Genomic DNA, 26,208 nt, shown 5'->3' with positions numbered 1-26,208 from the left:
CGTGTCGCGTGATGGATCTGTGCTCTTCAGCGAACACACCACTCCGCGTCGTCTAGTGGGAACGAGATTAATTTACCACACCGTATACTTGAGCGTTCGAAGCTCGAAATGCAACTGCTGCCTGTCTTATGGAGTGTTTCATGCTAATTTTTCCGCTAATCATAAAGGGTTGCGCGCGGGCGAGACGAGGCGGTGCTGACATACCGACCGAGCTCATTCATTTCCATTAGTGTGCGATAATTAATAATTAATTAATTTCTTCCTCCACAGGCAGCGCTGAGAGCTACACTAGATGAAGATTTACGCATTTACATGTACCAAACAAGTGGAATCTGACAAATGGAGGCGTGTAATCTCCACGATCTCAGTGCTGGGTGTCACACTCACATAGCGCTGGGTGGGCTGCAGCTGGACAAACAGGGCAGCTGTGGCTGTTGCCCCCCCTTCGTGGCACAACACAGTCCATTGGCACATACTTTCGCTTGATGTTAGTTAATTTCTCCGAAACGGGGAAGGCAAAATTTAACCAAAGCTTCCCTTTTTTGGGGTGGGTGAGAGACATCGCACACAGCAGATGCAATGGTTTGCAGTAAACATGCAAATCACCCACCCAACCGCCGCATACATGTGTGACTATGAAATTCTTCCATAAATGGACATCGAATTGATGCCCCATTGCACCGCAACGACAGTTTGGGAAGGTGCAGTCACCATCAAAATGGCTCATTCATTTCTGACGATCCCCAAAGCTGACGATCGTAGGGGGTTGGAGGAAGGTGACGGGCGCGATTCGGCGGTTTATGGGCACTCCATTTTATGCATCCCGTAAGATATCGGACGCTTTGATGCACGCTTTGACCCACTTCTTTCTCACAGGTCGTTCACAATGTCAATGCGCAATGCGAACCATATGGTCAACATTTCGTAAGCATATTTCCTCCAGCCACTAAACTAACACTAAACTGCCACTATACACAGAGAAGTGAACGCTGAACAGGGTAAGAGTGAGTGTGTTTTACGCTACAATCTGCAGCCGACACCTACCGCGACGGATCCCTTCGGTTTCGATGCAGCGACGTACGCTAAATACTGGATAACTTTCTTTGTGTTCTCGGTTTTGCCAGCGCCCGACTCGCCGGTACAAAGAATGGATTGGTCCTCTCGATCTGCAAAAAAAAAAAAAAACGAACAAGAAAGTAGAGTAAATATGAGTGCATACAGGGTGCGCGGGACGGCTACGTGTTGGAAAAAGTGCTCTGTATGACGACCTCGAGAAGCTGTGCTCGTCCGTCGCAAGCTATGCAAAGCTAAACCCTCTCTCTCTTGCTGTTGTTTGTGTGCTTTGCTCCGGTTCGCACGACTTGCTCGTTTATCAGCTTGACATGTTTGTAAATGACATTCCTTGCCCGAGAGACACGATCGGCTTATCGTCTGGCGAGATGATGGGCAAGGCCACTTCATAAGCCTACAAAGTTTACTTCTGCGATGACTGAGACGGTGCAGAGTATGCTGCTTTAATAGATTGTTCCTGTATCTCCACGATCTTTCTACATGAGCGAGTATAAATAGCAGATCACACAAGCGCAATGATTCCCACATTTGGCCACTTGTCCGCCATCGGACATTAGAATTCGTTAGAAAAAGGGTCACTCCAGAGCAAAACAGCTTTTCAGTGTCTAACCCAACGCAGTTAATATACTTGTTGACGTTGCGGTTTGATCGCGACCGAGACGTGAGCATGTGAGGGCATTACCTAAAAAACCCCACAAATGTCCGCACACGAAACATATGTTACGCAAAACGACAACTCAATGCTCGATCGAGAGACACACTCGCGGATCCGTTGGGCTACGCGCAAGATTTCTTGCCGAGTTTGACGATACCATAGATGGTCATCTTCGAGCCGTTTTTTTACAACTTCTCGCGACCTCATTAAGTCATTTGACCAGTGGAATACAAGAGCAAAAAAAATCTGTCATCGGACCTTTCCTACTTACTCCCTCCCGCCCCTTTTCGCTTGACGTACAGCTACACTAAACGCTTATGTCGAAGGTAAAAAGAAACCTCCTTCCTCTAGTGACTTTGTGAAAGAGCTTTACCGGGCTACACCTCTCTCGCTAACGTTTCTATGCAAATCGACAGATTCCTTAAATGGACCATTCACACTCCCATAGACACACATACGCACGCAGAAGCCTTCCCCACATCTGTTGGCGATGCTTGAGTCATCGGATATATTCACTAATTGCCATGTGTACTGGAGATTGATTAATTGCAAGACAAAAAGGTCACAGCCGACAGGGGATCAAACGCCGTACGGTCCTCCCTCTGATTTGGTGTGCCGCGGGGAGCAGGAGAAGCCAGGTGTCAAGTGCTAGTGTAGCAAGAAATTAATTTAAATGTTTGCTACCGTACGGCGAGCTGCAATCTATCTCGGCTATCTTCAGTAACAAATCTCGAAACGTCCGTATGGTATACAGGTAGCCAGGATTGCAGTGCTCGGAGGTCCACTGATCGAGAATGTGTGACTTATTTGGTAATTTTCAGTCAACTGCATCGAATCGAACCGCCAGATCGTGATTGGTCACTTCAAACTAGAGTGCAATTGCAGCGATCCTCTGCAGTAAATCTACCTGCTGTTGAATAACACACTGTTGCTAATCTAATTCTCCAGCTGTGCTATTAACTTTTGATATTACTGGTTTTCCAATGACGTCAGATATTCTACGTAATAAAACGTTATTATTGTCGCCTCGTGCTCGATCAAAGGCGTCCATACGCCTGTTTGCATGTTAGTAAATGTGTTGATTCGATGGTAATATTCACGGAAGTTAAATTTCCCCCATTAACACGCTTCGAGGAAATAAATTCATACAACGCGCTACACCACCGCTGAACGCCTGGCTGGGGAGAAATACTTCCATCTTCAGTGATCTCGAGGCGGTTTAGATACGATCGTACATGTGTAGCATAGAAAAGATCGACGTGTGTGAGCTACCCACACGAAAACAACCGGCCAATTAATTTTACCCTCCACTACACGGTGCTGCTAGGAGCAGTAGCAGAGCAGAAGAAAGCAACGTGGATGTGGTGTAAGCGGAAGCACACACTAACCGGGCGGGAAACACGTCCGATGGCAAATCCGTGGGGGGGAAACTGTGCTGTGATACAATCGTTAGCGTGCATTAGCGTGCGTAGACGTTCGGAATAGCAAATAGTTCTACGATGAATCATAGACCCGGCTGTTGTGTTGTTGTGCCGCAGTTGCATCCATTTTTTGCAGTCGGAGTCTATGCACTATTTGACATAGCGCCACTTATGCTGAGTAATAACGAAAATTAGGTCGAAAAGACGTGACACAACACAGCAATAAAACTTCAAAACTTCCGTTCATATGCAAAACGAAAGCAAATACGCGCTCCAAAACCAGGGGAAGATGAATGCCATTCGTAAGCACATTGTATCGATCCTTTATATGGGTACACCCGAAAAGCGCATATTTATTAGCCATCTGTCCAATAATCTCGCGCTCCAAAATGGTAATCGCGTCCGTGAAATCAACTTAATTTTTACTCAATATGGAAGTAACATCCGCCATACCCCCCTTCGAACGAAACAATCTGTGCAGTGGAGGATATTACCAAATAACGTGTACATAGTAGTTTTAAAACCCGAATCGTACAAAAAGATCATCCTGACATACATTCGCGCGTCCCCCTTTCAAGGATAATCAACGGAGATGATAATCATCGTACAAAAAACACACAGCTTCCCTTCACGTCTCAGTGATACTTCTTCCTCTGGAATGCAATCCCCTTTAGCTTTGCGAAACATCTCATTTACGCAGATAAATTCCACCGTCGTTGAACATGTGCACTAAGTATAGTTTCGCTTTCGCTTCGAAATTGAGATATGCGCATACCCCCGCCCGTGTGTGTGTGATGCAATTACACGCCAATGCTAACGACGACCAATATCAACGATCGTCCATCTCTTGCGCACTTCGCGGGGTGAACGATGAGCGAATGGACCACCATTTAATTACACAGTGCCCTACAGTTACTCCTCCTTTCGATGAATTATATTCCGGCCAAAGACGCACCCAGCTGTGGCAACACCAATCACTACGACACACATGTCTTCGGTGTACATATTGCAAGACGCTTTCTTACGCCCAACCATATGTTGAACACTAGCTGTGCAAAAAGTGAGAGAAGATTGTTTATCAATCATAGACTCTCTCGCTTATACTGTGTATCAGTCGATTCTGATTGTTACTTTTATCATGTCCTCCAGGGGAATGTCAGGTTCCCTTCTCTCCTGTTTAACACAGCCCCTAACTAAACGACTTAATTAGTGCTAATTCCCAGCGAGAAAACCCTGAACCTCTCCTGCTGCACGCACCCTAACGATATCCTGTGATCGAAGTTATCAACAATTACCACTAATCGGCGCCCATCAACATGCGCCACCACAAGAAACACGCGGGAGCTGATCAACACACAGCCTTAGCCTTACCTTGAAGCATCGATCTATAGGCGGTGTCTGTGATCGCAAAGACGTGTGGTGGCACCTCGTGCCGTTTGATGCCTTTGTATTTCTCCATGATCTTCTCGGTGTAGATGGGCAGCTTCTTGTACGGGTTGACCACCACGCAGAACAGCCCCGAGTATGTCTAAAACGAAAGAGAAAGAAGAGGAAACAAATTTATTACTATGAGTTAGAAAGGTTCGCCAGTGGTGATGTGGTGGGGTGGTGGTGGATGGCGGTGGCGCCCCGAGAGTGATGAATAAAATATCGTTATAGGTAAAAACTCTGGCGCCACCGGTACGGCACCACCTTTTTGCTCATTTACCTCTATCGTTTCTATCGTGCTAGTCAGCCATAGAGCGCTATAAATATGCAAACTTTCTCATCTTCTCGTATCTCGTTGCGGGGTTGATTAAAGATATTTTGCTATCCAATTCGGTGGCAAGATGATCGTGTCGTGTCTTTCCGGCCAAAGGTAAAACCAGATTCAAAACAAGAACACGTCGTAAAACATCTTTTACATTCGTTCCTCGTCAGCGTGTCCACAAGGACCACAACACAGCCGGCCCATAATTTTTCGTCGCCTGCAAATTGCCTGCCATTCCTAGCAAGACTCGAATATTCTACATACCAAAACAATGTTGTGAGATTCTTCACATTTGCACCACACCACCCACATGGCAGTGACAAGAATGTGACATTTCAAAGCGACATGAGTTCCTCAATTATTCATGGTCAATTTATTTACTTTATTTCGTTTTGGAATATTTTGGATCTTGCTGTAAACTCTACTCACACAAAACGTAACATTTTAAGTACGTCACTCGCGTCAGCGAATACCACACTGGAGGAGCACCAGAGGAAGGAAGAAGTTTGTCCCTCTCTATCTCTCTCTCACTCTCCATTGCCATCCCCATCGTTAAGTTGTTTTTGTTTATGATGGATAATTATAGCGCTAACGCTGTGCAGTTCCAATTTAACGCACGATGCACCGCTCACACGGCTTCGAGCTGGCGGACAGAGCGAGATGCAAACACCGCTAAAGTGAATCTTGAAATAAGTGTGCAAATAACTTTAATTAACCTTCTATTCTCTCCTCATCCTCCACCTCCCCACACACGCTTACGAAGTAGGTTCATGGGCCAAAATCGTGATCGGGCAAATACCTAACACATCAATTAAACTAATTTGGCTATTAAACAACTGATTCTGGCACAGGAAAAGATACTGAATGGAGCGCATATTTCGCCCGAAACTAATAACAAGCATTTCCATTGTAATGACACCTCCAAAAATTAGTCATTATGTCCACCGATTGATTGCTTCCGTTCAGCCGTCATCGAGGAGGAATTGAAGACGGAAAAAATCACCCAACCCTTTCCTTCATTGACAGTCCACTTTCTTATCACCGACAACGCATCTTATCAGCGCCTGTTTGTCTAATTAGTGTGGCATTACGGGCGTGCACGGGCGTGAATCGTTGATTGGAAAGCAAAGTCTCTACCGATTGATTGCCCACTCTCTGAAGGGTCGAGCCGCTGGCACACAGCTTCTTGATCAAAGTCTTTTATACCGAGTCGCCCATGCCGAGTAAACAAACAACAACACTCGGCTTCATACCGGCAGTTTGAGTTTGCAATTATGCAAATTAAACCAAGCACACTGCTACTCTGTAAAGCCTTTCTGTACCGAAAAGGAGTAACGCTACCCGCCCGCGTGTGCTCTTTGTCGGGCGAGTTTGTTTTGCAAACAAACGCGTCCCCACAGAGTGTATCAACAGTGCAGCAGCATCTCATCTCATCGTAAAAAGAATCCATTGCTACTGTGGCCCGTTTACAGCCTACACAAGACAAGCACACATATGTCGGTAGTGATGGAGTTGATGATGTTGGAAGACGCGGTGCAGCCGCTTGTTAGGGCCGCCCCATGTGTGGAGGATCAACATGATAAACTCTGCACACACATGTGTAGTGTGCAGGTGCAATCGTGTGGCACCTTTTGCCGTCGATGATGCATTCAAACACACAATTCCAAATGTTGGGCGTAACAAGATGAAACGCTAGTTTCTTCAGTTCCTACGCACGCCGGTTGTAGCGATTACAACAAAATATCCAAATGTAATGGGATGTGTTTAGTGAGAGTTATTCTTCCTCTTAACGACTGGAAACTGCACTAGCGGGCTGGATCATCGACCGAGATCTCGTTCCACCCATTACATCTTATTAGTGAGGTTAAATTGATCAATAAAACCCCACCCTGCGCACAGGAAGATATCAATCGCGTGGTCGCATTCTAGTTAGCTTGTGAGCTCTCCCTAAAGCGTGTGGTGGTATCATAAAACAGAAGAAAGTCACAAAGAGCTCGAAGATCAGCCCAGGAGATGGTGTGTTTGGGTGTGTCTCTCTCATGCGTCTTTTAAGGGTTGTTTGTTGTTTGTTCACTCTGGAACAAAACAATCCCTATAGATATAAACACCAACACACACACATGCAATCATCACGATCGTATATCTTCATCTAATGTTGGTACATTTGAGTGATGATTTTCGCCCCTTGGACCGGAATGAACCGCGGTGCAAAAATACCTCCAATGATCCGAAGAATCACAGCCACAAATTCAGGATGATCCATCTCCTTCATTCTACTGCTTCCGCCATTCCCATTCCCACTCTCTCTCTCCTTTATGGCCTTGAGTAGAAATTTTATGTCCACAGGGCGTGGGGCTATACACACACCAGCCAGCCAAGATTTCGGGGGAGACCCCACAATACAACAACCTCAATGACAGCTCCGAAAGTAGATCTCGAACCTGTTTCACACAGTCACTAAGAGCAACAGCAGTTCAACGCATTCCTAACGAACGTGCCCATTGCTGGCCAAACGGCGGGAGGTGTGTGTGTTGGTGGATCGGTGTTCCAAGTTGCCGGAACACGGTTCGTTCCAAAAATATTAAGCCCCCAAAAGCCCACGATCGTTGGGAGCAAAAACAGATTTTGCAGCTTATTGCCGACGCACCCAGGCGTTGGAGTTGGCGTTCTCTCTCTCTCTTTTTCGGAGGTTCTTCCGTGGAACCAACTGCGAAAGCTTCCGCTTGCCAGCCTGCCTGTCCGTGGGTCTGTGTGTGTGGGTGTCGGTTATTCAACTTTAATGGTTGAGCCTAAGCCCACACTCATACCGACGCAACCAACACCGGTACACGGAGGAAGAAATCAAACCGGCCCCAACCGCAAGTTGACACTATTGATGAAGATCGGACCTCAACTCCCCCGGTGCTGGCTGGCGGTACTCACGCGGGACGCCAAGCGCTCACTCGCGAGATGGGAAAAGATGTGCGTGAGTGCAAAGACAAATACACAACACCCAACATTATATGCTCCCCCCCCCCTCTTTGGGTAAAGAAGCCCCCAAAGGAAGGAATGAGAGAATCCAATGCCAATGAGCGACTAACACTGGCACCGGTGGGAAATTATTACGCAGCGCTCATTAGAAGTGGGCTCTTCACACGGGGCGCGCAACCACCACCGAATCTTCCCTCTTTTTGATTCTCTTTCGTTCGGAGTTCCGTCGTCTTGGCGGCCGTGGTGGATTGCGCTGCGCTGATGGCATTCGTTACTGCCCCACTGCCAAGGGTACAAGGCACGTGTTCAAGGTCACTGTTTGTCCGCCGCTCCGTTAGCGTTAGAGCGAGCAGTGATCGTTTCCTCGAATCATCATGTTTCAAACCGATCGACGATACATCACGCCGGGTTTTAAAAAGGAAGAGGCAAATCAGCCGCGAATTACAGGGGCCCACAAATGGAGAGACTCGCTGCTCCCTTAAACTGTCGCCCGCTTGTTTGAAAGTGAACAGGATGTAAGTTCAAGTTCGTGATAAGCATTGAAACGCCGTTGAGTGAGAGAGAATGTGCTGGGAGGGTGGGTTTTTGATTGATGATCGTGTTTGCAAATATGGCCTTCGAAAGGAATGTTGCTTTCCTTGCGTGGAATGCTAATTGTCGATCGTAACTCATCGCCCTCGAGAATGGGGGATGCTAACTTTCCCGATATTTTTCGATTAGAACCAGGCGAAGGACAGAGAGAGAGAAATGAATTGACACATTAATACCTTGAAGAATTCATCAACCAACAACCACGCCACGGTGTTGTAGCGCCATCTGTTGGTGGGGATCATCACAGTGGCTCAAAACGAGGAGTGCAGCAAGCTCCCTGGATGATTCATCGGCACGAATTTCTATCTCGCTCCAGCGACAAAGCCGTTGACAACGTAAGCCACTGGAGAGTGGACAGGCGTGCAAAACCCGCGTCAAGTATCATCGGGTTTGATTTTAAACAGTTTCATCTTCATCGCGCCTCCTCCCTCGATGCAAATGAGAGAGAGAGGAAAAAGAAGAGAGGAGGAACCGGACACTACGCGCGCCGCTGGCCAGATTGAAGCGTGCTGCTAAATGTATACAATGCGAATAATTATAAAACTCGCGCGTCCGTCAAGCGTCATGGTCAATTGCAAACCACACAGCAGACAGTAAAACGCAGCACACAAGGGCCGCGTGTCGTCGAGTCAGCCCTACTTCGCCCCATCCCTCTTCTGTCATCCGCGTCCTTGTCTCTTAGTTCTGCAAAACTCGCTTGCATCGTGCCATATACCCTCTCCTCGTCGGGGCAAAAAACGGGATGTCGGCTAAACAAAGGCACAGAACAGTCTGTGAGTTTCGCTTTCGAAGATGGATGGAAGGTGTGGAGTTATATCGTACACGGGTCACCACACCATGATGGACTCCTGATAGACCGGACGAGTGTAGTAATGTGCGCCTGACGTAATCGGCCGGACGCCATGGCTGAAGGTTAGGCGGTGCGCGCATAGAGTCGCCTCAGTTGCTTCAGCTGACTTTGTTTGGACAATCCCATCTTGCACACACACATACTCTGTGTTTTATGTCGTTTTATCGACAAACAGGAGCAACATGTACCTTTCCTTCTTGTGGCAGAGAATTACTTCATTTCCAGTTGCTTATTCTCTGTTTGCTCATGTCGCTTGTGCTGCTACTTTGTATCAAGTTTATCACACAACAAATATGTATATGATATACAGAATTGCGAGTTGCACAATCGGCAGACGCAATGTAAACCAGGGGGAGCAGGTTATTGACTTTGACACAATCGGAGAGTTCCACCATTTGATGTGATCGAGATCGGGATGAATCATTCGATCGACAACTCCACGACGCATCAACATAACAGCGATTGGCGGTCAACTGGCGACTAATAAAGATATCACAACCGTGACAAACACACACAATCGTCATGCCTCAGTACGCACTCCACTGCGCAAACCACTTCGCATAAGTACGCAAGTGAAGTAACACCACGACGGCGCGCCGGCGTAACATACCCAACACACAAACGGATGAAAGGAAAGCGGATAAATAACAATCAGAGACGACATTTTACGATAGGCTCGACATATCTTTAGTGTTTTGATTTTATCAACACTCTCTCCGAGGGGGTATCAACACGATATTCCATGCAATCACCCTACCCAAAAGCGAAAAGAGAACGCAACATGTATGCACGCTCAAAAGTGCACACAAAGTGCAATTGCCAAACGGGACGCAGACTGAACGCATCGAACATGTATGTATGCAGTGTTGACCTCCTTTCTTCTCAGAACGAAGAAGTGCAGGAAACAACGTAGGAAATGGTAGGACATGAGACACTCCATCGTGGACGGGATTCGGAGGGGGGGGGGGGGGTGGTGTGTAGAGTCCATTAGCTTCGAAGCGCAACAAATCGGCGCCAAACGGAATGACGCAAGCCAACTTAATGGTTTCCCGTTTTCATGTTGCCATCTTTCCCCCTGCACTGCACTGCACTGCACTGCAATGGCCTGAGGTCAACAGAAACTCTTCCACCCTCTACTGTGTGTCTCCTTCTATTGCTGAAGTGACAATTGAAGGTTAATGCATCGCAGAGGGCGAAAACGATCATTTCAAACTCGGCTCTTTCACTTGGCTTCTAGGGCTGCTAGGTGATGGTTGCTGGGTTTTATGAGCGATTGTTACCAATCCGCTTACGTTGCTACCAACATGGGATGGAGCGCGTTGTGTATTAGTTTCTGTCAATTGCAGTTTAAAATGAGCGGATTATGGCGAACCATTCCCTCCTTAGCAAATCACCTGTTAATCTCCTTTAAGACGCAGTTCTACCGCAGACAAAGGTGTATTAGTCTGTACAGGGACAGGGAAAGAAGAGAGTCCTCTCTCAAAGTAAAACTCAACTTTCCAGGTGAGAAAGAAACATACGACCTAACTATACCCTTGCAGGTGTGTAAGAGATACCTGTTTCAAGCCCTGAATGACTAACTGAATGAAGGATGACGTAGTTCGTTATCGCCCGGCACTAGCTCTGGACAGTTTTGTGCGCTCTTTGTGTGTGATGAATGCTTTCACAATGCGCTCACAGCACCGGAGAAGTGCGATTATGAATCACACTGTTCCCCGCTATTCGCTGAATTTGACTATGGCATGCAGATAAGAGAGATAATGTGAGGAGCTGATATCCAAACAGTACCACATGGCGTGGAGCAAAATATTATCATATTTCTAAAACATATCTACTTCATTTAATCTCATGCTTCTCATAATTTCCATTAACTCAGAAAGGCGCAAAAAACATAACCATATGAAAACGTCAACCTTGTTGTTAACGGAGCATTCCTTCAGCTTACCCGTGGCGGCGCCATTCTTTTAAAAGCCGCGGACTCATAATGCGCCAGCAGAGTGTGCGCCCGTTCTCTTGTCAAGAAACAAAACCGACGACCTCCAGCCACTCTCCAATAAGGCCCATTTGAAGCGCTCGCGAAGACCTTGCGCGGAGAGGAGTTGCCATTTTTGGAAGTAACACGACTACGGATGGTGGTAATACCGTCCCAGCACCGTACCAGATATGATAAATTCAGCGGCAGCGCTCTCTGACGTAGCCGCCACCGCACCGGCGTCGCCGTTGTCGTCGTGACCTACTACTGGCACAGCAGCGCGCCCAACGATGGACGGGGAGCAGGCAGCAGACAGAGCTGTGTCCACAACTACCGTGCGTGACCTTCTCTCGCTGGAGTAACCTCCATTAGATTGAATGGGGCACTTCTCCGACAGCGATACCGTCCAGGCGCCAGCAGCAGCCAGTCTCTGCCCGCCAGATGGTCTCTCGGACACGGCATCGATCGGCAGAGATGCTGTGTGGACAATCCGGCGGTGACAGAGATCACTGTTCTCGAGGCGCCACCACGCACAAGGTGATAATTGAACATTCAGCCCTCACCGAAAGGACACAACAACACACAACAACAAGCAAATCGGATCATCGTCTGTGATGCGAAAGCTCCGTAACTGAGAACCAAACGACGCAGTGGGGGTTCAGAGAAACTGTCACACAAGCGCACACAAGAGATTGTGGCACGAGATGGCGACAGCATATGACTAAGAGGAAAGCACCCCCCTTCCCTGGGGCAGTCAAGTGTTGAACGAAATATTATTGCCATGTTTGGACAAAAGCAAATTATGGCTTCAAACGAAAACAGCCAATTTACGCACACTGTGGAGATTTACGTGCAAGCGGCTATTGCAATGCACAGCACACCGCAGCAGCACATGGGGTACACGGTACATCATTAATGCAATTGCGGGGTCCCCCTCAAAAGGCAAGGCGCACAACTCTCCTACCGATATAGCTGTCAATAGGGGGGAGGGAGATTGCGCTTATACAGAGCAAAACAGACACCAAAAGCCCTACAACACACGATTGCCCCATAGCGCTTGATGAAGGACATTTTTCGACGTTCTTAGCCGTAGCTAATTAGAAGATCTCCTATACACACCACTTCGATGCGGACGATCACGTTCGGTATGATATGACCTAGCGCAGTCCTAGAAGCTGGTAACTGAGATGCTCCAGTTGCTCAAAGTTCATAGTAACACATCGATGCCGCCCCTCTTGTGTGAACATTCCGGCTCACTGCCGATGAAGGAGTTATCATATTTCATACGTTCCCTCTCCCGTCATGCATACATTAACCCAGTGAAAAGGTGTGCTGGTGTGTGAGTGCCCTCCTCCTCCTCCCGTGTCTGAAGGTTCCGAAGGCTCATATTTCATAGTCATCTGTGACGTGAAACCAAGAACCTACTAACAACCTCACATTCAATCACGGACACACAACAGAGTGAGGAGATAAACCGTTTTGTGGTGTTGTTGGGAAAAAGTCGTTCAATATCGCTAAAGCTCATACTGCAACAGTAGGAACTCATGCCACACGGTGCCATTACGGTGCCTTCCCGAGGGTCCTCCGTATTTAGTATGGCACCGAACCAATGTGTGGCTTTTCGATGAGTCATCATTAGCGGACCCCTCGCTAACCGGAGAGCGCGCGCACCCGTTATAGAATGGTCGTGACGACGGGTTCCGAATTTGGCAAACCGAATCACTTTGCCGCGCGCAGATACCCAAACATAGCATGCAAATGTTACGCTTTTCACCCTCCTCTTACTTCACCCAAACACACACACACACACCCTGCTGCTGTTGTTCCTAACTGATCTGTTTTTGTTTGTTTTCTTCTCTCGATTAGATCGCTTCGTCCACTACCTTCTTCTTTCTTCCCGCACTGACCGAACGAGATAGAGTTACAGCGCGTTAATGCTTAAAGGTGAGCTTGTTTTGCTCCTGTGCCCGAAAGCAAACCCCAGATGATCGATTTCCAAGCTCCATAAAGGGGGTTGTCGAGCACATATGTGTACGGCGCGATCGTCGTTATACGCTTGTCGACCGTTACAATCGTACCACCAACGGCACACACCACCGATCGCGGAGGAATCGAAACCTAATCAATCGAGACAGATGAGCATACGCACCCCTCCCCGGATCACACTCGGTAAGCATCTAATTAACCTGTTGCAACGAGGCACTCCTTATCCGTTGATTGTACACGGACCCTCACAGCATCTCACAGAGATTGTGCTTCGACGTTGGACACCACCATGATTACACCACCATTCTTGTTATTGAGCGGAGGAAGAAAAAAAACAGCAAATTCACACACAGAAGGCTTCATCATGTTCGATTGCGGTGACATTTTGCCTGCACACGAGGAATTTCTCCTTCTCGAAACTAACTAGGGGAGAGCGCGGAGCACGTGCAACTGACTGCACGAATTAACGAGCTACACTCCCCCTAAAGAGAGCTCACATTTCTTCTCCATAATTACCATTGCCGCCAACGTCATCGCTGATGCCGGTTCGTTGCTAGGCAGGTAGTAAGGTAGAGGTTGACATTTCTCGATGCACAAAATAAAATGGCAAATAGAAGAGCGAAACAACGCCTGCTGTAACGGATTAAACGGACAGACAGACAGGCTGGAACAGCAGCAGCAGCGAAGGCAACCTTCCCATTTTACACGTTTTATAGGAATTTACACGTTGTTGCGTGTCCCATTCCATTCCATCAACGGCCTACGAACACACACACACTCGGTGGTGCTCATTTGGTTAATTATTTAAGCGACGACTTTTTTTCTGCATCCCACACGCACGGGCCCCGCTTGAGCTTTCCATTTACCTGATAGTGTAATATGCAAATGGCGCAAATGACTCCACATACACCTTCTTGGTGGGGAGGAGGAGGGTGTGTGTGTTCGCGGCATGTAGGCATTTCCATTTGTAAGAAAATATTAAAAGCATTTTAATGGAAATTATTATCAGCGAGCTAGAGCGAGAACGCATTCAAATGCCTCGGTTCTTTGGGCAACAACAAAAAAGCCAACACTTCTACTATCAGTAAACAATAAAACGGTGACGGAATGCACACTTCCGCAAGGGAAATGAAAGCTGGTTCTTTAGTACCCGCGCCAAACCAGGGCATGTTATATTTACGCATCAGTAGCTGCGCAACTCAATTTTAGTTTGCAAACACACAAGCCCAAAAACATGCAGCAAAAGCTTCCAACTACAAACGCTCACCTTTTTGTGCCTGGGGAGTAATGGCTGGCAGGTCCGTTAGGCTCAAAAGTGGCATTTTTGATTCAAGCCTCACGCGAGAACGAGGTTGAAAGTTTGTCAACAAACCACAGTCACCCGCGTTGTGTGTCTGTGTGTATCGCATTTCCTTCTTGTGGCACTGAAAACCTTGAAAAGCTCGCACATTAAGCTTCTGTTCTGTGCTGTTCTGTTTCTGCTGACGTTGATTTGTAGCTTTCCCGTGGACAGAATGAAGCAAAAAAGGGCCACAGGCCATTCTGTACTGTGTATGCGCACAACTTCCATCCATGTCGCTTCCACGATAGCCAGAGCCCAAGCGCCAGAGCCACACACAACAGTCAGCAAACAAGCCCACGAACTTTGGACATTTTACATTCCGCACACGTCCACACACGTAGCGATGCAAAAATGTAGCAACTCGATCAAAGGAAGACGGCAAGAGACAGCAACACCAACTTCAAAATGCTGTATGATCTGTATCGCTGGCGCGAATGGTCACTCAACAACACACGTTGAGGAATTTCCGACGGAAGACAATCGGTGCTGGAGAGTTAACCAATCGACGACGATCGCTTAGAGCGCGTTGACTTTGACTGGAATACTGATCAACGGGACATTGGACAGCGTCGTTGAGGTGAGGTTGTTTGCATTGACACAAGCACACGGTGGTGACGCGGATCGTTAACTTCAAACTTCAAACGCTTCCAAATGTTTCCCAACATTGAAGAGACGACAGCAGATACAGCATTTTGGTGGGAAATAGTCATGCAAGAATATGAATACTTAAGCCTAGCCTTTTTTACCCGAAGATCATAACAACAACTCCCTTCGAGAACATCTGAAGTACCCGCAGAATTTGAAGAGATCACTCTTGAAGCTTCTCTGTGTTGACTTGATGTTGACACATCACATAAAAACTCACGATCAGTGTTTGTCAACTGGGAAGCAGAAAATACGCTCCACCATACCATACAGACAGACTGATTGCGTATAGCACGAGAATGCTGACCCTCTTTTCAATTTTCCCTTTTTGCGCCAGCTACCGTAGATAAGGCACCATACCATGCGAGTCTTGTAGCTGGAAGTTGAACACACACAAAAAAAAGCTTTGGTGGACCGGGCGACGTGTACGAAACTACGAAGCCACAACCAGAGCACAAGGGGTGCGCGCGCACAGGCAGTGAGTAAGCCTGGGGCCACCACATATCAGAAAACGCAGCAGAGTTCGCGTAGCGACCATGCGGGGAGCCATCAGGGTTCTAGGGGTACTACACTGTGGTGAAGTGGATCGACTTATCGCTACCCAGTTATTGGAGCTACTTGCTGCCACCGCCGTAGCGCGCTCATGACCTCACATTTCCTTTGTTGCACACTGCTGCTACTGCTGCTACTGCCGTTGCTGCAGGAAGAACGAAGGCTACACAAAGGCTACAGCAGCAGCAAAGGACCGAAGGCTACACCGCCGATCGTGTGGGGTGTGGCTCGCGCGTGTAAACGCTGTCAGGAGCCAATCATACTTAATGTCGAGCATCTTTTGACCGGGCGCCTACTTTGCTTTGATTTTTGATACGGCACGAACGGGGTTTCTTTTTCAAATGCAGTAGCAGGCGGTACCAGAGCAGAGATCTCTAAGTTGTAAATCGTGACGTCTCACACACGATCACCCCCTCCCCAAACTATGAAAGGGGGCGCCCCGCACGCACTCAAAACGAAGAGAGACTCCAACGATTAAATAATTAATGTGACAACAAGCGAATAAATTACGGAACCATTATTCAAATTGCCCTCGACGGCGGTTTGTCACGACAGGTTGACGCTTCCAGGGGTAGAAAGGAGGCAAAGGTCCTATAGAGACGCAGTCTTCTCTCTCTCTTTCTCTCGCACAAACGCACAGGGTGACTTCTGTGTGTGTGTCTTCAAGTAAAACGTAGCTGAGAGGCTGGCGAAAGGGCCACTGGGAGCGCAAGACGGTGTCAGGTGTTGCGTTCTCTCGTAGGGCTCCCTATTGCAAAACTCACGCAGTACGGTTAACATGGGTTGCGTTGGAGGAGTGCGTAGGACACAGGCATGGTGCGGCGGTTCCTTTCTTGTCCAATGTGGCAGAACAACAAAGGTGAACGCGGAAACGGCTGCCGCAGAGCCTAGGAGGGGAAAGGGACATGTTGCAGTAGGTAGTAACAACACGACACGAGTGGGAGGAACACACACACACACACACGGGGTGAGTGAGGGCGCTATCTCCCACATTGCTGAGCTGATCCACATTGAATTGCATCGTACGCAAATTGATTTACTTTCCTCCGCAGACGTTTAAGTCTTGTACAGGCGCGCGCGCACCGCGCTCTCGTCTATTGTTGAGTGGAGATCCCTAGCGGCAGATAGGCCGCTCACAGAGGGAAAGAAAGCAACAATTGCAAACAATAGGCCAGCTAGAAAGGGGAAGAGGAGGGAAGTGAGTTCAATTTAGCAGACACGGATATGTGTGTGCCATCTTAAGCGAGCTCTAAACCGTTTGAATTCCAAATGAACATTTCATGGGCTCTTGCGTGGCGATCAGATTTCAATCCAACGGCCTTTATATATTGACAGCAACCACCCTCTGAGGGAGATCGTCGGGAGGTGCAAGATTTGTTCATTGCACAGATATGACCCCACCCTGTTGGATCCGACAAAAATGACCTCACTTTAGTGAATGAAAAATCTTCACTAGTTGAAGAGAAAAACCACTATGATGACACTGCCGTACCCCCCACGCACCCATCCACCTCTCCCCACATATCTCAACTGCATTCACACAAACCATCGCCGCCGCCGCCGCCATTGAACCGAAACGAAAAAATGGGTTTTAGATTAAATTGTTTATGTGTGTTACAGTGAGCCCCTTTCATTCTCCACTCCACCCGCGGACACAATCGATCCACTTCCTTCGACTGCGTGCATCTCTTTCCGTCTGTATGTGTGTGTGTTTAATCTTTGGCCCAGCCAACTTCCTGCCGGAGGCCGCCTCCGCAAACATGGCCCATGCCCCAGCAGGCCAGTTCAATACATACAGCACCGGCCCTTGTTCGCAGAGAGACACGAGCGAGCGAGAGATGAGGGAAATTGATCCACATACATCCCCGCGCGTGCTGCGGCAAACCGACTCATCAAACGATTCATGATGATGGCGCGTTGTGGCGGCTTATGTGTCGACTCCCTCTGTGGTGCGTGGTGTGCGAGGTTGTGTGTGTAACAATAACTCCAGAGCAAACCAGACAAATACCGGTTCCTCAACGGGCGGTTGGAACGACGACGGATCGGAGCATGTTGGAGGAGGCTGGCGCGGCGCGGGTTTGTTTCGCGGTTGTGTCTTTCCTTCGCTCGTTTTCCGATTCTCATAAATTCATAAATCTCGGTACGCGCATTTAGTCCGTGCGGTGCGTTACGAAACGTCTGTTTAACGAGCTACTCTTTGCTCTCACTCTCTCTCTCTCTCTCTCTCTTCGCGGGGAATATATTCGCTTTTTACTGCGCCTGGACTGTGTGTCTGTCTTACGGCAACATCATCTTCCCATTTGTTAACTACACCATCGTTACTGGGACAGCACGAAATTGACGATCATTGTACGATCGTGGGGGTATGGCGCAAAAGATAGGAGAAGCTCGCTATTGCCTTTCAATTCGACAATAGCAGCAAGTGACCTATCCTAACGATCGCGTCTCTCCTTCTCCTTCTCCTTCCCACCAATCGATCGATACCATTATACGATCAATTGATACAAGTGATACAAACAGCTTGTCCAATGCGTTGAAACAAAGGAACAATTCTCGGGACCATCTTGCACCAACACCACCAACATCATCACCAGTGATCGTCAACTTTTTTACTGTTTGCGTTATGTAAAACATGGACTGTTGTCTGCAAAAATTACTCCCTCTTACCCTCCCCTTTATTACACGACCGTAATCACATGCAGCCGAGAATGGCGGCCCTGTGTTCGAAAGCGGTCAACCTTCACCAAAAATCTCCACGCGTCTCTGTGCTTTCCACACACAACGACGAAGAGGAGAGCCATCGGAGGAACATTTCAATGATAAAAAAAGTCCTCTTTATTGTGCACCCCTCTGCTACCACAAGATCGGACTACAATTAGCATTATTTTGTCTGCTTCTCTGACGTCCTTTGCTACCCGCGCTGGAGGATATATCGTGGCGATCGTGCCAGTGAGGCGGCTTTCGCTGTCCAGTTTTAACAGGACACCGACAGTATTTTCCTCCCCATTTGGAATGTTTCTTGAACGCGGCCTGGGTCTGGTTGATTTATTCGACACGTCTCAGTTGATTGATACACATTGCCAAACCAGCGTCACAGTTGTGCGTCGGTGCGTTGCCGTCTTGATTACGTTAACCTCTTCCAACGGCCGACTGCACAACCACAGTCAATAGATTGTGTTGTCTATCTTTGGTCCTTCAGGCATATGCTCTCCCCAGTGGAATTTCTTCAACTCGTACCACTAACCAAACAAAGGACCTTCTTGTTTGAAGAAAGGCATTTCAAACAAAACATTGCTCCAAAGTCTACTCCACCACCGAAATTTACATGTTTGCCTAACGGTGGTGGAGAAGGTCCTTGATGTTGTGCACTCGTTCTCTTCACTTTGTCGAATTTGGGCGGGTTCATTTTCTGGATGTCATCCTTAAGTACCAGGACGCGCTTGCCGGTTTCGGCAAGCTCGACCTCCACCTCATCGCCACGCTCGCCTTTGATGCTGGCAGCTACGAAGCCCTGGAAAGGAAAAAGAAAATAAGAAGTGTTAATTGTAATTTAGGAGCGGGAGATAGGGATGGGGGGGTTGCATTCTGATAAAGAATCCACGTCGGGCGCAAGGCACAGGAACAGGTTACGACACACACTACTGACCTACATATAATCAATATGCACAACCCCAAGCAGAAGGCAAGATCGAAAGGACACAACAAACACAAAACAGGGAGGAATGAAGAAAAAAAAAGGATCGCATATATCAACTGCCCCGGTCATTGTAACAACAGGTTCCAGCCATCAAGTTCCCTTTACAACTCTCTCCCCCCCCCTCTCTCTCTCTCTTTCTCGCTCTCATCAACAACCTCCAAGAATCTGCTGCCTTTACGTCGACGACGTGTATGGGACAAGGTCTTCTGGGGGAGACTGGAGTTGACCGTATATGGTAGTGTTTAGTCAACGAGTTGTTGTGCTCGTAACCACCTCAAAGCCCCCCTCCCCTCTTTGCCCCCTGTTCTCTCTCCGTGTCGGTGTGTGCCTGAGTCTTTTATTTCAACTCACAGCAGCAGCAAACTGTGGCGATTCCTTATGGCGATATGCCATCATTGGCGTGCACAACTGAGATGCTGCCGATGGTGCTCGGGGGGTGTGTTGTGCGGTGGCCAATGGATACGTTGTAATTTTACGCTCGTCCGTCTCGGCGCCCTCTAGAGTCGCGGAGAGATGACAGTGCGTGCACATGGTGCGTTTTACTTATTGCTGCTTTTTTACAGCTGCGCAACTTAATCGAACGTATTGGCGGCGCCACCGGAGAACCAGAGAAGGCGCTTCTCCACACACACACACACACACACACACACACACACACACACACACACCGACCGTGATTGGCAAGGACGTCGTCGTATAGGGCTCAGCCAGGTAACGACCTTCACGGGAAGGATGGAGGAAAGCAGTCGCGCAGCCATTATGCGCGAATGTGTAAGGCACAAGAGGAGCGTTTAATACCCCGTTTGATGTCTTTTCATTACGCAACCGTATTTTTATGCGTAAAAAAATCCCATTTTCTATAAACCATTCAGTTAAGAGAGATAAGATAATCTTGCGAGTCATACATCCTTGAGACCTGAACCCCTAAACATTGGACGAACCATTCTATATTCACAATCGCAATCATGCTGCAGCTGAAATAATACACGACCACCCGGGAGGTTAACGAGAAACAACATTCCACCAATCATCTTACACATTTGCAGCAATCTCCATACACTCTCTCTCTCTCTCTGGTGCATGATCCAAACGAAATCTTCCGCTTGGTGTGCTACTTCTGCCCATCCATGACTCATATATCGGGTGGATCATCTTCTCTCATTAGCAGCAGCAGCACCGTCAGTGCAATGTGCCGTGTACTTGCGCCAACACACATATTCCATCATGCCCTTCGCTGCTTTATCTGTCCCGAATCCAAAAACGCCATCCATAGAGAGGTCGAGGAAGAGAGAGAGACAGAGAGGATCGATCTTCGAGAGGAAAGGTCAAAATGTACTTTTTTTCGTAGCTGTTCCCACAACGCTTACGGGAGAGAGATCATCGAAAAGAGTCATCGAGAGTTAACCTCATCTCGCAGATGATGTCCTACTGAAGGGGCCCCCGTTGGGTTAGTCATGCTGCTGCTGCTTCTTCCCGCCAAATCCTAACGCAAAACATGCGCGGTGATGACATGACAACACACCAGCAGCAGGCGCGCTTCTCTATCTCTTTCTCCGTTTGCGTTGCCTCGGACACTGATCGCACATATTGGCGCAAAGTCGAACCACAGCGCGCGCACCAGCACACCACGCAGCGCACAAATGGGCGCTGTTTCTGCGTGCGTATGGGCGTTATCTTTACTCGCTATTTCTTTTTTTTTTTTGCTTTCTTACTTCATCAAATGTTTACTTTACTTTGGCTATTTACATTTACAGGTCTTGTTTCTTTCCCCCATCGCGCACACACATACGTGCGTCCCGACTTCCTGTGTGCGTGGTGTGCCGACGACGAACCTTCTCGCCCCCCTCCCAAAAAAAAGCGTTTGCTTGCTTCTGCAAATTGAAACAGAGCGAAGCAGAAATGAAGATTTTGGCGTGTACTGGGCGCGAGAAGAGAAGTTGGGCGAAGATAGGACAACCCAACTCCCACTGTGTGAACCTATGGTACTCGTGCTGAGTTTGTTGTTTGATTTCTGGTTCTTGTCGCCGGCAATGAAGAAACCTTTCCTCCACTTCTTCGGTCAGCCTGTTGCTCAGATTAGAAGCTACTTCAAGCACACGAAGGAATAAATATTTCATCACTCTTCACCTTTCGGCCCCACCGCGTCTCCTTGGAAGGGAAAAACACATGACCACGCACGTACACCGGATGACGTCATGGTGGTTTGGGACGGCATCAAACTTACTTGGTACGAATTTTCCAGAAAAGAAAATACCATCATCACCGCCACCAGGGCAAAAACTCACCACTCCTGCGCAAAAAAAAAGAAAAATCACTCCCCTTGAGATAATCGTGTATACAAGTGGATCCATATTGAAATGATAAACAACGATTTACAGACAGACTCGCCCCCTCCGAAACGACCAGACCGTGGTGAGCAAGAGAAGGGAGCTGCAAAGGTAAGCATTTCCCGACACATTCTGCTTCCGTTCTTGGGAATCATCTCGAATCATGGCATCGAATTGCAAACGCCGACATCATCTCACCACCTCCCACCGTCTGTGTGTACCGCGCGAGGTCGTCTCGTCTCGTCGTCTCCTGTCGGTGGTAGTAGTGGCGGTGGAGGTCAATGTCTTCGATACTCTCTTTTTCTCAAAAGCTGGATGCATTTCTGCAGCAAAGCACATTACACATTAGGCGGCTGGGCTGGTGGATGTTTTCGTTTGCGGCATTGAACTCCATCCCGTTCCAGGGGTTTAGAGCTCTTTCTCACTCTCTCTGTCCTCTCTTTTGTGCTCTTGCAAAGCCCCCACCTTCTCTCTCTCTCCCTTTGCGAAAGGCAAACAAAGTTTGAGTCTGCACATGTGCAACCAATCCCCCCCTCCCTTCCTCTGTCTCACCAATGAATGAGACGGAGCGAGTGAACGAAACCGTCTCACGCGGATGAAATATCGCGCAGCATGCACAGCAGGCGCAGGGGCGAGATTGCATTCAGAGAAATTCATCGCGAGATAAAGCGAACAACCGAAAGAGAGAGAGAGAAAGAGAGCGAGTGAATGAGTGAAAGGGAGGCAGGGCAAAAAGGGATGATTTTGTAGCAAGAATTGCAAACTCTCCAACCAATGCACACATACACACTGGGAGACAGCATAAAACATGCCTGTTGGGGCGGCCAGGACAGACCGAACAGGAGAGGGATAAAATGCTGCAATAAAATATTCACCCACCTATACAGACGAGAGTGCGCCACGCCAGCCAGGTATAATAAAATGCCGGCTAGCCGGCAAAACGTGCATCCGGCGTATTCCGTGCTGTCGTCTACCGGTACACTACCACCGACGACGACGGCGACTGGCTAAGAGTGTAGCGAGCACGCAAAAGCCCATCAAACATTTATATCCAATTTAACGCTTTTCAGATACGTCAACCCCACAGTGGCGACTAATGGGGTTGCTTGTATGCGTGTGTGTGTGTGTGCGCGCACTCTTCGGGTGGTAATGCAGAGGAAGGAGATAATTTTGTGCAGACGGAACGACCGCATATTTGCCCGATCAAAAATCAATCACAAGTCCCAATTCCGTCGACGAAAACTGTTCGGTCGATGTTTCGCGCTATCACGTCCTCCCCCCCCTTTCCCATCCGGTGGTGGTGATACTATTGCACAAACATACCGCACACATACCGCTGACTCGCGCGTTTGTGACACACCCCAGTGGGAAGGGAGCAGAAGAAGGTTTTACTATCGAGTTCTTATCTTATCTTTATTCCAACAGAAACGCGGCAGAATTTGTTCACCGAGCGAATCTGACAAAAAATAAGATTAAAAAAACAAGAAACATAAAGGTAAACACAAGCAAGTAGGCGCGAACGGTTCGTTTTGCGGGGTTCTGATAAGGTGACTCTGTTTTCCGGCGATCAAGTCTCGCACCACATTTTTAGGACCACAATGCGCGGGGGGGAGGATCCTAAAGTAGACATGACGGCATATCCGTCCATGCTGTACCGATAGGGAAAGGGAAGCAAATTCAATCAAACTTAGTGAAAGATGATTTAATGATCGCTTTTACGGCTGTCTGAATGTACAATAATACCCACAGAATGAATTTCTATGGCAACACACGCTTCCATCGCGTCTTCTTCGACATGGAGCAAAAGCTCAGCAGCGAGGAGCACACGTCGCTCTGTCGCATGGCATGGTTATGAGTCATGCGTTCCAGCATGCTTCGATTGCCCCGGACACGCCACAGTCCTATCGATCGCTTTCTCACTCAAGCCACCTCGTCGTTTGCTCGGTGTCATGGTCTTGCTGACGCCTCGAGATCCGTTCGGATCAGGTGAAAGAGATTTTAGGAGGGGAGATGTGACTCATGTGTTTGAAATTCAACAGGAACTGAGAGTTGAGGGAAGTGGATGTTTGGAAAAGCTACATGAAGAAGTCATTAAACCGTCAACTACAAAGATTTGGTAATTGTTACAAGCTCGATTTTAACTGTTTCACACGATTTAGTAATCCTTGCGACTTCATGTAAGCCCTCTAATCTCTACAACCATCCAATCCCTACGCAACACCAGAAGCTTACCTGTGATTCATGCGGCACCCAAACTAGCCGCTTCTGTGTCCACTCGGCTTGCGTGGCCGGATCGTTGAAAGAGTTCCGCTCCACGGACAGATATTTCAGCTCCGGATCATTGCGGTCTCGCAGATCTTCCGCCATCGTTGCTATCGGGGGAAGGGATGGATTATCCTGTGTGTATGTTTTTTCCTCTCTTAATCAGCTCCGTCCAGAACAGTTACAACAGCGTTCGCTCACTTGCACACACGCATACACGCACACACAAAAACACAAAAAACACACACACCCAAAAGAGGGAGTTGATGGGTTTGCAGTTGATGATGAAGGTTTATGCACACGCGCTTTTAAAATGGGGGGGTTTAAAATCAATATACAACACACGATCGTTGGCCGATCTTTACGTTTTGCTTGCTGTTAGGTTACTACGGTCGTCGGTTACGGTTTCACTCACTCACAATAATTTTCATGCTCTTTCTTCTCCGCGGTTCTACACAACACATTCACAGCTGCGCACGCACACTACCATCAACAAAAACGGTCGAGAGCACGGACAGCTTCTAGGCCTTTTGTTATTTTGTTATTTATTTTTTCACCTTTCCTTCTCCACTGTGTTTCGCTCAATTCTCCAACGCCACACACAAGAATCTCACTGTAATTTCAAATTTTTAAACCAGAAAAAAAGATACGTTACAAATGCATTCAAAAAGGGAAGGGAAATGTTTGATAAGACGATAGAGTTGAGAAATTTGCTTGTTTGCTTAGCGCCCACATATGGCCACATGAGCAACGTCCTCCAACATAATTTTACGCAAAGTAAACGGGGTGTGTTCCATTATTTGCGAACGTTGCAACAACATTGTCTACCCCAGACCCACAGTTCCACGGTAGAGCCTGGTTGTTGACTTTTTACGTGGTGTCGTTGGGGGTTTGTGATGAGAGAAAGAAAGAGAGAGGGCGAAATAAAGAGAGTGTGCAAAAAAGATTTAAAACCACTACGGCAAACTTCGCCAGAACCGCCAGCGGCAGTGCGGCATGTGTCACGAGGACGTGATTTTCTTGCACTTTTGGGGGCGAAACATGGGCTTGAGTGTGTTTTTTCCTTGCTTTATGCTTACGCCATCGTAGATGTGGTTCTTGGGAAGTGGAGAAAGCCAGAAGCTTCCCTTGAAACCAGTCCAAGTTTAATGAAGTTCCTTTTTAGTATTTCTCATGTGCCGTGATCGTCCAATTCATTAACACGTCTTGATGCTCAAACAACATCAAGAATAAAATTATGTAAACTTCTCACTCATCTTCCTTTCCGTTCTGTATGTTTGGAAGCTTAAAGAACTTCAAACAAAATTGGCGTTTATACATTTAGTCGAGGCAGACGATCGTCCAGCGGTTTCTTTTGCCCTTCTGATGATCGTCGCTCGAGAACGATCAGTGAAACGAAAAGAAACTTGCAAACATATTCACGCTCAACCAAAAAAACGCTCGAAAAATGAAACAAAGCGACAATATGCGAAAGAATGCATAATGAGGCTCTTCACATCACCCGTCCGGGGAACACTCTCCCTCTCCCGGATGTGGGGGTCCAGGGAACAGAGTGGAGCCCCAAACTTGTTCGCGCGATCGGCTTCTTCACACCGAAAACCGCGGTGACCGGATTTTTCAGCCACACAAAACGCGTCCAAATGAAACGATCATCGCTGCGAAGAACCGCCGCGCGGCGTTCGACGATTCCCCGGTGGCTCTGCAGGGTTCGCCCCACAAGATGACGTGGGGTGTCGTCATCCCCGTCGGAGTTTTATCTCGTTTGCGTGTATCTCTACACTGCAGTCTCTCTTCTTCCAGCCACACAACCACACACACACACACACACAGTCAAACAAACAGCGCTTCAAAGCACAGGAACAACAAAGCAACCACAGAAAAGTACGCAACACGGCTGGCGTGTCTTTGCTGTTCCTTCGAGGGCGAAGTCTGCCGCGTCTGGAGTAACACACACACACACACGCATACACACACACATACACACACTCACTACTTGTTGGTGACTCCCGGGTGACGATGAGAGACGGTGTCGCGACACGACTGCTCGGTCACTTTGCACTTTGTCGAATGAGTGAACAATTTCCCGAGCGCGTTGCTTTTGGCCCAACCAAACACTG

General features: G+C 48.0%; 1 protein-coding gene across 1 annotated transcript in view; it reads right to left on the bottom strand.

The window, feature by feature from the left end:
- LOC120895141 (myosin heavy chain, non-muscle) overlaps positions 1-26,208 on the bottom strand; it is a 41,136-nt gene extending 14,928 nt beyond the window's left edge. Inside the window, exons 1-5 of the mRNA XM_040298222.1 lie at positions 26,082-26,208; positions 24,062-24,704; positions 19,131-19,316; positions 4,519-4,675; positions 1,045-1,166 (exon numbers count right to left, since the gene is read on the bottom strand). Coding sequence (XP_040154156.1) covers positions 1,045-1,166; positions 4,519-4,675; positions 19,131-19,316; positions 24,062-24,196 — 600 coding nt within the window. The 5' untranslated portion in view covers positions 24,197-24,704; positions 26,082-26,208. The remainder of the gene's footprint in view (positions 1-1,044; positions 1,167-4,518; positions 4,676-19,130; positions 19,317-24,061; positions 24,705-26,081) is intronic.

The sequence above is a fragment of the Anopheles arabiensis genome, chromosome 2 (assembly GCF_016920715.1).
Source record: "Anopheles arabiensis isolate DONGOLA chromosome 2, AaraD3, whole genome shotgun sequence".
Classification (NCBI taxonomy): Eukaryota; Metazoa; Arthropoda; class Insecta; order Diptera; family Culicidae; genus Anopheles; species Anopheles arabiensis.
Note: the sequence above shows the minus strand (reverse complement) of the source record. Positions and strands in the feature narration are given on the sequence as shown.